General features: G+C 38.1%; 1 protein-coding gene across 14 annotated transcripts in view; it reads right to left on the bottom strand.

Annotated features, from left to right (window-relative positions):
* Nucleotides 1-12,903, bottom strand: part of gulp1a (GULP PTB domain containing engulfment adaptor 1a) — a 128,463-nt gene that overhangs the window by 10,549 nt on the left and 105,011 nt on the right. For all 14 annotated transcript variants that reach the window (XM_053680773.1, XM_053680771.1, XM_053680770.1 and 11 more), the window contains 3 exons: nucleotides 8,514-8,575; nucleotides 2,372-2,443; nucleotides 442-540 (listed from right to left, as the gene is read on the bottom strand). In XM_053680773.1, coding sequence (XP_053536748.1) covers nucleotides 442-540; nucleotides 2,372-2,443; nucleotides 8,514-8,575 — 233 coding nt within the window. The remainder of the gene's footprint in view (nucleotides 1-441; nucleotides 541-2,371; nucleotides 2,444-8,513; nucleotides 8,576-12,903) is intronic.

Genomic DNA, 12,903 nt, shown 5'->3' with positions numbered 1-12,903 from the left:
AACACACCAGCTGTTTCTGTATCAGATATAAAACACCCTGAGCATCTGCATCCTGATCCATTTGAGACCACTGTACATCATATAGACAATAACTGTGTCTGAATTTAATTTGGTACTGCGCTAGGTTCTGCAGGGTGATGAAAGAGGTATCTGAAGGATTTTACAATTCTTCCTCTTACATTACATTAAAAAAAAAAACTTCTTTTAGATATCTGCAGGATAAATCTAAAAGAGTTGATACGGACAATCTTATTATCGAGTGAGGCAGCATTCAGATGAGTCCTGCAGATAAGTATCACAGAGTGACAGTAAATAAAAATCGATATGAATGCTCACTTCCTGGCCACATAGGTCTTTACATCTGAGAGAGAGAGAGAGAGAGAGAGAGAGAGAGAGAGAGAGAGAAACTACAATGCATATACAGACTGATTATGAACACACCTTTGTTTTGGGATCTAGTATCTTCACTCCGTAGATTGAGATTTGTAACTCCACTTTGGGGATCTTCTGTCCCTCTGACTTCTTTATGTGTCTTTGAAACTGCACACATCAAAATGTATTTAGAACAGAGCAAGACTCAGAGCAAAACAGATTTTGCAGCTCGGATATTAAACTAACAATCTGTACAACCCTGGCATTTATGTATTTATTTGCTAGTTTGTTTTCTGCCCAACCATCAGTATGAGCTACTATATATATATATATATATATATATATATATATATATATATATATATATATATATATATATACACTACAGTATATGGCCAAATGTATGTGGACACCTTATCATAATATCTGTATGTGATGTGATTCTAACACGCCAACTTTAGCAAGCCACGTCTTCATGGACCTGGCTTTGTGCACAGGGGCATTGCACGCTCCAAAATCTACCGGAAAGCCTTCCCAGAAAAGTGGAGGCTACTATTATAACAGCAAAGGAGGGACTAAATCTGGAATGCGATGCTCCAAAAGCACACATTGTCGATTTTTTGATGGAAAAAAAATGTAGGAACGAGCAACAGAGCTCATCTGATGCTGTAACATTGTTTGCAGGTGGGTGAATTAGCCGGTTAACCGTAGAACAAAATGAAGAGCTTTTGGTCGGCAACTTGCCCCACAGTTATGGAACAGTCTTCCTATTAGTGTTCGGGACTCAGACACAGTCTCAGTGTTTAAGTCTAAGCTTAAAACGTATTTGTTTAGTCAAGCCTACCCTGACTAGATTCTGTTCTACTACTTCGCAGTCATAATTATCTTTTTTCTCCCTCTCTCCTTTCGCCGAGCCCCACACGAATTTATGGAGATACTAGAGATCCAGATCCTTTCTGCCTCTGGATGGAGCTCAAATCTTCTTTAATTCCAGACTGCTGGGACTACGGCTGCTCCTAACGCCATACAGACTTCATATAAATCCATAATTAACTTTTTCACACTAAACTGTTGTTACCCAGATGAGGACGGGTTCCCTTCTGAGTCGGGTTCCTCTCAAGGTTTCTTCCTCTTAAAACATCTTAGGGAGTTTTTCCTTGCCACCGTCGCCACTCAGTGGCTTGCTCAGTTGGGATAAATTCGCACCTTTAATATCTGTATACCATGTTGATATTTCTGTAAAGCTGCTTTGAGACAATGTCTATTGTAAAAAGCGCTATACAAATAAAATTGAATTGAATTGAATTGAATTGAACTTGCATTTCTGTTGACAAGACAGACATGAAGAGCATTTGGAATTTATGGTTGTTTTATATTTAAGTCGATGTTCGGATATGGCTAAGGAGTTCCGGGGTGAACCATGAGGAGGAATGGTCACCGGATGGTACCAGCCTAGTTTTAATAGGGGCTTGATCTTCAATAGCACCCGAGATAGTTATAGTTAATCTGTGAGGACAGGTAAGGTTCAGTGAATCATCAATAGAGCAGAGAAACAAACAGGGTCAACAGCATTAAGGTTACGATACAATATCTACAGTGGTATGCTGATACTAAACTCAATACATTTATGGTCAGATATAGCTAACCTTGAGTCAGATGAACAGACATTATTGAGGTTAGAAGTGCAGATTAAATCAAGTGTATGACCATGTTTGTGGGTTTATCCATCCATCTATCCATCACTCAGTGATTGGTCTGTACTGTAAAGCTGCTGTTCAGATTAGTGTATATAAGAGGGAAATAACAGAAGCACATCTGCAGTTATTACACACCATTTACTGAGGCTGATGAGGGAACTCTGAGAACACAGAGAACAGGGTGCACTACTGGCACCACTGTTCACTCAGATAAACAAGTTTCAGGACTGCTATTCTTGGCCGTGTACGCACACGGTCAGTGTAAGGATAAGGTCTTAAACAGTCATTAAGCACTCACTAACCTTGAGTTTTCGAACTGCATCTCTCACCACCTCTGTTCCTTTGGGCTGATCGACCTCCGTGTTCCCCAGAAACTGAGGACATAACAAATACAGAAGTAAACAACGTGAGAAGATGACAACGTACAAGAGCAGCAGCGCAGTATGAGACCGGGGAAGTGTAAAGTCGGTATTAGAGCAACAAGACAATGTGAATGTTCTTTAAACTGTTCTAACAGATCGTTAAATAAATAATAGACCAGACACACAAGATTTTCACAAAGAAAAAAAACACTATACAAAGGGAATGCCACATTATATATATATATATATATATATATATATATATATATATATATATATATATATATATATATATATATATATATATCACAGCGCAGCCCTAGCTGCAAACATTCTACTCTCAATTAGAATTTCTAAGTTATAAAAAAAGAAGCTTTAATACACCTTTGATAACTACGTCAAAGTGTGAAGCTCTGTCATTCTGCTTACTGTGCAACAACACACTGCGTAACAGATCTGAAAGCAGTCAAACCAGCAGTGCTGCCGATGGTGTTAAACACTGTCTAGACAAAATGTTCGACTGAAACACACTCGCAGCCTCCTCACTGCACTTCCTGGGCTTGTGTCATAGTGCCTCACGTTTTTCCTGCCCATGCTGGGGTTTAGTTCAAACACCGGTAATTACAAAACCTAATGTCCCTTCCAATGTGTGTAATTTCAGCCTGTTCAGCTGCTCTCTGAGCCATCCGCTAAGTTGCTGAAGATGAATAAATGTGATTCTACACTCCCGTCTCCAAGCTTTCTTATTACAGTATGCCATGATACAGAAATCAGAACAGAAATGAGTACTACTACTAACACCACCAAGAACAACAATACTTCTAAAAGTAATACAACTAACACTTATAGTAATTTACTAATACTACAACTAATAGTAATTATATTTTACTTCTGGAGCAGTCTTACAGCATTTAATAGCTCTGACAAATTGTATTCAGATACTGTGATATTCAGAAAACTACATTAAATCTCAGTCAATAATAATAATAATAATAGTGTCTGAGCAGTTCCCTTGTGTGGCCACTGTGAGCTGCTGTTGTGCTCCTCAGAAAGCCACTCAACCACCAGAAAGCGTATCACAAATTATCCTCACCACTGAACCACAAGGCCAAGAGCGTTGCAAAAATGGCCCAGTTTCCCTCCCAGGATGATTCACACATTCAGCCATAAATCCTTTTTTTTGTGAGCCTACTTTGTGATAAAATATGGATTAAAGATTGAATTAAAATGACAAAGGAATTACAAGGAAGACTACATCTACAACTAAATGCATAAAGCAAAATGAAAAGTCAATTAAAATAACAGCACTAATTGTTAGATGTTTTTGGTAGTAGTAACAGCAAGTTCCCGAGTTTTAAAGCTTAATCAAATAATTTCATCACTTACGCTCTGCAGTGCAGGAGCTAATGATCACAAACCTGGATTTGAAACACAGCCTATCTAGTATACAGAGCTACAGGGTTTTGTAAACTCGACAAATGTATACTGAGGCCGGTTTTAAACAGGCAGCCAGCACAGTGATGCTCAAACGGGTGTAATATAACACTCTCTTCCTGGGTGCAGCTGTAATTCGTCTCCTGCGTGTTTTGGTACTTTGCTGAAAAATAGTCTGTGACCAACATTAGAGTATGAGTTACAGCAGATTATTTAATGGAGTGAGTCATATTAAAATTTGTCTGTAGCCCATGTGGTCTAATGATAAGTATAATTAGTGCGGTTTGAAGAATTGGACTGCAATGTGGTAAACACTTTTAGACTATAACTTAGAGGAATAAAAATGACTATTTCACCGATCTGGAAAGAACTGTGAAAGGAAGTTATATGTATATAATATAATCCAGTTTGCATTCATTTTAAAGCTATAGTCCACAGGATTTTTTGTTTGTTCTGGGGCTGCTGTGAGTCACAATATAAATCATGTAATCCTGTATGACACATCCATTATTTCTATTTACATGTCAAATGCCAGTTCAGATATGTTAAACATCATCGTGCTCCAGATTTAGAGATGAAAGAAGTCTAAATACATGGTGACTGCAAGGAACCACAGCCAATCAGGAGAGAGTGCGGTGTTCTACTACAACAGGAAAATAGATTAATGCATGCTGGAGTTTTAGATTTACTTGCTGAACAGGTAAGGCATTTAATTATTCTGTAATTTGGGTGAGCTCTAGTGAATGACAGTCAACTAAAAGAGAACACGGATCAGGAAGTAAAAATACACACATCAGAAGCGAGCAGAGGTGTTTTCTTCTCTACACCGATGTCTATATAGTTATAATCTAGCTAGATTGTGTCAGTGTCAGTGATTTGTGGAGCATCTTCAATGTGCAGGCAGATTACAGAGGAGAAATCAATAAGTTTTGATCTTTCAATTAATACTCTGTTACGATCACATTGATGTGCACAATAATTTTTTTTGTTGTTGTTTTTTAATGGAAGTGGATAGTTATATATCAGAGTGACAAATACTTGGAAAGCATCCCAAATTGCATACTACCATACTAAAGAGTTTGTCAGTGGACCATTAGTGATTATCACTTTTATTATATTAGTATGTGTGGTTTTCCTGTGTGTGGAAACTTTGTGTGTGAACATATTTCTGATGCTGATTTTAGAACTGAACTAGACAACGTTCAGAAGAAATGCTCTTCTGTTATTAGCATGCAAAGGCATATTTCTACCAGACGGGGTGAAATTCAATAATCTTCCATCCAACAGCTTTATACACTGTGTGATGAATCTCAAATGCTTTTTTTGGCCGCAGGCATTTGGGATTCTATAATTGAGAAGTCTAAACGATGAGATCATGACAAGGCTAATGACGATTATAGTTCACTCTGAAGGTCATGCTGATTGATGTGTCATATTCCAGACAGCAGGGATAAACCCACTGTGCTGCTCGGGGTGGACGACATTTTGTTCCACATCACTGATCACTACTGGACCTGAAAGACTGTCGGTCTGTCCAACCAAATTATCCATCCATGCATCTATCAACACTAACCCTAACCCTATCTTCCCATCTCCAAATATCTAATAATTGTTTGGAATCGAATAAGCATTTCGATCTCACCATAACACATGGGGTTTAAAATCTATTCCTGTTCATCTATCACCTGAGACAATGTGGCAGACAACAATTCCAGCCTCCTGATGAGAGAGAAGCTTTGGCAGCTCAACTCCAGCTGGCATATATTCCTGTTTCTGGCTTCAATAAGACATCTGAGAAGAGCTACGCCGGAGTGAAAGGCTCTCATCCCCTAACAGCAGGTGTAGCCGAGAAGAAAACAAAATAGACAGCTTCCTGTACAGATGTGGTGAGCAGCCAAGGAAGGAGATATAACTAAAAAAAAAGAATACTGTTTGTTTAAAAAGCTCCTAGCATCGGGCTGAGGGAGGGAGTGTTTGTGTGTGTGTGTGTGTGTATGTGTGTGTGTGCGTGTGCGTGTGTGTGCGTGTGTGCGCGGACATGTGTATGGATCGATCCATTCATTTGTTTTGGTTCTGGATGATATTTTGCTTTTTTTTATCGGTTTATCTGTACTTCTCAAATAACAAACAGATAAGAAAGTGCTTTAATTTAGCAGCGCAGCTATGCATCCACGTTACAGCAGAACAGTGTGTGAAACACAACGAAGAGCCTCAAAATGAGAAAATGGTAATAAATGCAGATAAGCGCCTGCTGTGATTCAGTGCTACAGCAATGCTGAGATATAAAGCCAAATATCTGAGGGTCTTCGATAAATACAGCATTTCTTAATAAAAATAAGATGTCTTGCTTAGCTGTCTAGGGTACACAACTTAATAACTGATCTGAACCGTGTGTAAGTAAAAATTTGCAAATGAACAAACAAACATCTAAATGCACCACTGAAGATCAGTGCACAAAATATCTATCTATCTACTCAGTCATTTTTATGTATTTATACATTTTTATTTATTTATTGCATATTTATAAATACATTTGATTGAGTGACTGATTGACTGACTGAGTGACTGACTGAGTGACTGACTGATTGACTGACTGACTGACAGACTGACTGTCTGATTGATTGATTGACTGACTGACATTGACTGACATTGACTGACTGACTGACTGTCTGATTGATTGACTGACTGACTGTCTGATTGACTGACTGACATTGATTGACTGACTGAGTGACTGACTAATTGACTGACTGACTGACCTGATTGATTGACTGACTGACCTGATTGAATGACTGATTGATTGATTGACTGACCTGATTGATTGACTGACTGACTGACTGACCTGACTGACTGACTGATTGAATGACTGATTGACTGACTGATTGACTGACCTGATTGATTGACTGACTGACTGACTGACCTGATTGACTGACTGACTGACTGACCTGATTGATTGACTGACTGAGTGACTGACCTGATTGACTGACTTACTGACTGACTGACTGGGGAAAAAATTCAAGATGTTCTCAACCTTTCCACATCAATTTCTTGAAATTTCTACACTTGTACGTTAAAAAACTTGAAATGTGATATGCATTAGAGGGGCTATGTTTACGTGCAGAAATATTTAACCACACATTGCATTGGATTCAGAGTTGCGTTCCATGTATAGTGAAATCCTCAGAATTAACTACACATTTATGTGTTGCTTGGACAGATACGTTCTATTATTTAGTTATTTACGATTATGACTTCATACAATATTTCAGCCTGAAACGAACTTCGGATTGTAAAAACTCCGACAAATGATTCATCGCCATATTAAATATATCACACTGAAATAAATATTTGACAAAGTCCACAAGAGGGCAGAAAAAATATGCATAGTGCTTGGAGGCAACACTTAAGACAATACATCTCTGAAGGACCACATTAATTATGAATTATTATGAATCATTAAAAGAGTTATGACCTACACTTCAGTTTGATTTCTCGTTAAAGTCTCATTAAACTAAAATAAACTCTCATTAAAACAAGAACTAAAGTAGTAGGAGTGTGAAAGGTTTCCTGGAGAACTTGCTAAAGTTCTTGTATCACTACAGAAGTTTCTATGATGGTTTTTTTTTTAGTAGAAATGTGGTGTAATAGTTTACTACTCAGTAGAATGTAAATATAAACATTTTAGATAACGCTGAATAAAAAAAAAGGTAAAGCAGCATTTTATAAAAAAACTAGGCCTAAGGCTTTTGCACAGACTTTCGCAAAAGACCAGGTGATATTTTTCTCTTCAGCTGTTCGGTTTGTGCGATCTTCTGCCCAATGTAGCATCTGACTCTGGACTTCTGCAGTTGTAGCCAATTTGCCTCAATGTTTGATGTGTTCATCTGAGGCATCTGAGATGCCTTTCTGCTCACCACAGTTGTAATGAGTAACCATATGCTTTCTGAACAAGTCTGGCCATTCTCCACATCAAACATCTCTCATCAACAAGGCATTTTGTCCACAGAACAACCTCTCACTGGATGTGTATTTGTTTTTCGCACCATTTTGTGTAAACTCTAGAGAATGTTGTGCATAAAACTTCATCAGCAGTTTCTGAAATACTCAAACCAGCCCATCTGGCACCAACAGCCACAACCACATGGTGAAAGACACAGAGATGACTTTTTTTCGCCCCATTGTGATGATATGCTTCGCGCTGTGTCACATCATATGTTCCTAAGTGAACTGTGAGCAGGTAATGTCAAAAATCTGAATAGGGCAACCAGAAATTCAAGCACATGCACAATGCAACTCTAAATAAACATGGGTGTATATTTTGAACTAAAGTTGACAACTCTAAATACATCCCATAGCATCGCGTGTTGTTTCCCTCCAAATGAGTATCCCTGTTTCCAGTCTTCCCAGACCTGTCCAAGAACCCTATTTTGTTTTCCTTTTTTTAAATCACATTAATATATGGACATTTTAGCCTTAAATATATAGTCTGATGGTAAAAAGATAAATGATGTGCAATAAAATGGTTAAGACAGTCCATAAAAAAAAGACTGTGTCAATGGGTTCACAAAAAAAAAAAAAAGCAAACAAAGCACACCCCATTGCTTTATAAACTGTAATTTTACCCATGACAGAGAAAGTCCTTAATACATACCTTGGCATTGTAGGCAATAAAATGCTTGGCCAGGGCCTCGGGCGTATGCATCCATGATTTATCTAGAAAGAGATCAAGCATCATTAAGTGGAGGAGCTTAAAATAGAATATGCTGCAAATGAAGAAGGCATCTCACAATTCAGAGTGTAAATCAATTTCTAACACAAGGTCAGGAAGGTGGACAATGTCTCCTAATTCAGTTAATGAGACTAAATGCCAAAATCAATAATACATAAAAGGTTTATTACAATTATTGGCAGGATGTGAGCAGATACAGGCTGGGAAAACCTCTATTGAATTCTCTAATAAAAGGGACTGTTTGGCATGAGACAAGAAAAAAAAAATTCTCACACACAAGCTTTGAATACAATGAAAGATGAGCAATTACAGTCATACATCACATCTTTTTCATGTATTCAAATGTATCAGTGATCCCCACTGAGAGGGTGCAGCTTCAATCCGTGGAGAAGCCAAAAAAACCACAACGGCTACAGCACACACAGTCTAAATACGAACAGGTCATCGGATATTCAGAGGATAAACAGTGCCAAAGCCAACATGTTTTAAAGAACAGGACTGGATTATAATCAGAGAGGTGAACGAATGCTGATAAAAGCTGAACGCAGCCCACTGAGAGGAGTAAAAGGACGTGCTGTGTGCTGCCAGATGACACACATCTCCCCTGTGGAATACATAATCTTTGTGTTGATTTAACACACGCTCTGGAATAACGATCACTGGAAATGGCTTTATATCCCACTGCTTCAGTCAAAAGTTATACACAGTAGAATCAAAATTCACAAATATTCTCTTGTTAAACGACTGATGCTCATTCGTCCTGATGTTCTCTCGCTCACTTTCTGCTGCTGAAGATGGTTCCACATATTGCACTCCAAAAACAGTTTATTCCCAAGTCGGACCTGGATACTGTAGATTTACACCTAAGAACTGTTGCTGTAATCATAAAGACTATCCTATGCTCATCCCAGGACTCTTATTCACAATCTACTCATACTGAACATCCTGTAATCAAGTGCTTTAAAGTAATTGGAAAACCGTCTATCCACCATCGTTCAATGGACTAACTTTAGGTTTTCAAAACTGAATGAAGAAGAAAAAAATAAATAGACAGACATTAGCAATACTGGCAGTAGAAATACAGACGACTATGTGTAATTGGAAATCTTTCCCTAGAGATTAAGATGGTATTCAATAACTTGAAGTCACTCCTGACTTGACATTCAGAATGCATGTTATTAACGTCAATAAGACTTTTTATGGCGTCTTAGTGATAATGTCGCCAACATCCTAGCACACAAGACATGCGTGCAAACCTTTATGAGCAATGAAACAGGCAGATCACATCCTGATTATAGGTATACGGTCCCCTCCAAATGTATCGGAACAGCAAGGCCAAATTCTATTGTATTCAATAGACATTTGGGTTTGAGATCAAAAGACGAATTTCAGCTTTCATTTACATCTCGTATTTAGATCTAGATGTGTTAAACAAATTAGAACATGGCACCTTTTTTTTTTTAATCCACCCTTTTTTTTTTCAAGTGATCAGAAATATTGGAACATGTGATTGATAGGTGTTTCTTGCTGCCCAGGTGTGCCCTATTAAATTGATTATTTAAAGAATTAATAACTACTCTTGGTTTGAGCCCAGGGTTTTGCCTGTGAAGACTGTATGTGTTGTTAAAAAGGATAAATCAACATGAAGACCAGAGAGCTGTCTATGGGAGAAAAGCAAGTTATTGTTGTGGATAAAAATGACATGAAATAAACATGAGGGAGACCTAGTATCCAGTAAAGGGGAGAAGAAGAAATGACGGGCACCAAGACACACAGAAGCGGTGTTAGGCAGATATTGACGAATTGGATTCACACTTTAAGATCTTTAAGAGTACTACACTATGGTTTATTAGTCAAAAAGTCAAAAAGAAGTATAAGAGCTGAGGAGTGATAACACACACACACGCTCTCGTACAGTCAAGGGCGGTCATGTAGACATAACACACACACACACACACACACACACACACATAACATTATAACTTTATAAGAATAATAAAAAGGAGTATTAAGATATTATAAGGATAATATCTTATAATAATAGAAAACTCTTTATAAAATAAAGAGTAGTAGGATATGTAGGACAGTAGTAGGGTAATATAATGATATTATGAAGTAGGAAGTACAGTAAACCATTTTGCAAGCAGTATAACTATATATAAAATAGAGATATAGAGCAAATATGAAAATAAATTATAAACTAGAAATACAGAAAAATGTAACTTACTCATAATTCAGATGGTGAAGATTCTTGTCTCGCAAGGAAGGCCTTAATTTGAAGAGAAAACCATGAGGAGCCATTTATAAGGGTAGCTGAGTCAAGCTGCCCCCCGCGAGATAACAATGAGACCAAGGTCACTCTAAATTGTTTTGTCTCTCCACTTTTGAACCTAAGGTTAACTTGGAAAGTCCTTTTTCAGAGCCTAATGGTAACTTGGAAAGTCTTTTTTCAGAGCCTAATGGTAAATTTGATAAGCCCTTTTCAGAACCTAATGGTAATGTAGATGAGCTCTTTTTTAACCCTATTGGTATTGATATCATAGTCTTTCTGAAATATATTGGTTATCTACTGTGTAAATACAGTATAAATACTGGAGCTTGAGCTCCGGGTGTCAGATCACTTCTGAGAATTCTCATCGGTGTGGAGCTCGTGTGGTGGAGCAGAACAAATAAATCTGGACCCTTGCTTCTTCTCACTTACGGCTGGTGTCTTTTTTTCTATCTCCAACTGGGTTCAGAGGTAGATGTGAGTATTTGCTTCTATGTTGAATTTTAAGTGTTTTTGGGTAATAGGCTAAATTTGAGCCAGCACTATTTTGAAGCTTAGGAAAGAGGAAAAGTCTATCAGAGGCATTGCACAAACATTGGGCATAGGCAATACTTCATCATGCAGCGAGACAATGATCCAAAACACACTCAAAAAACTTAACAAAGGACTTTATCAGGGGGAAAAAGTTAAAGGGTTTAGACTGGACAAGTCAATCAGCAGATCTTAACTCAGTTGAGCAGCATTTGATCTCCTGAAGAGGGGACTGAATGAAGAAACCCCCCGAAACGAACAACAACCGAACGAGGCTGTGGTAAAAGCCTGGAAAAGCATCACAAAAGAAGAAACCAACAATCTGCTGATGTCACTGAGTCACAAGCTTGATGCAGTTATTGCAAGCAAGCCGTATGCAATCAAATATTAAGTGTTATTTACTTTCATTTACTTCAAGACTTATCTGTTCCCATCCATTTGCTCACCTAAAATGTTTTAAGTTGTTTAACACATCTAGATATAAATACTAGGAAATAAAAAACTTTCATCACATATCCATCTTTTGATCTCAAACCCAGAAGTCTTTGGTGTATAGCATAAACAAATGAACTGGCCTTGCCGATCCAATAGATTCAGAGGGGATGGTATACACACACACACACTCTCACACACACCCCAGAAAGAAGGAGTGTATCAATTCTATAATATTGCTTAGATCTCTGACAATCTCGTATAAACAGTATGTTCGTGTTCTAGTATATTTCCAGTAATTTATTTACAAAGTGACATTATAGCTATAAACTCCATCACCCCTGAACAATTTCAGGAAAAAGTGCTGATGCTGGACGCTCCTTCCTTCAGAAGGGGGAGTGGTGATTTGACGGTTAAGGCTCTGGGTTACTGATCGGAAGGTTGTGGGTTAATGCCCCGGCACTGCCAAGCTGCCACTGTTGGGCCCTTGAGCAAGGCCCTTAACCCTCTCTACTCCAGGGATGCTGTATCATGGCTGACCCTGCGCTCTGACCCCAACTTCCTGACATGCTGGGGTATGCGAAGAAAAGAATTTCACTCTGCTGTAATGTGATCAATAAAGACTATAATTTCTGTGAGTTTTCCTTCAGAAATCTTTATCATATCAAAAATTTTAATCAGTTCATGCACCATTTCTGTCATACAAGTCCCTGTGAATGAGCTGTTACTATAGAAGCGATCTCATCTTAGAAGTCCATTGTTGCTGGTGTTATAGACAATAAAATCACCTTCTCACTAATCAGATTAGAGAATTAAACAGCACACGGGTATAAATATTTCATAGTGGTTATTTACAAAATCCTCCACCAGAAGTCACAATGGTCACATATTCCTGGTCACGTATTCCAGGAGGCTGAAAAGCTCAACCTGCAGAGTGTCAAAAGCATAAATGAGTGTCAGTGGACTATAACTGACAGACAGATTCACTGCACATGTCTCACAGACAGCTCGGAGAGATCATAGAGCGGTAAAATGTGACAAATGATCCAAAAGAAGCTGCTACAAGACGGCCTTAGTGTC

Source organism: Ictalurus punctatus, chromosome 6 (genome assembly GCF_001660625.3).
Source record: "Ictalurus punctatus breed USDA103 chromosome 6, Coco_2.0, whole genome shotgun sequence".
In the NCBI taxonomy this organism is placed as follows: domain Eukaryota; kingdom Metazoa; phylum Chordata; class Actinopteri; order Siluriformes; family Ictaluridae; genus Ictalurus; species Ictalurus punctatus.
Note: the sequence above shows the minus strand (reverse complement) of the source record. Positions and strands in the feature narration are given on the sequence as shown.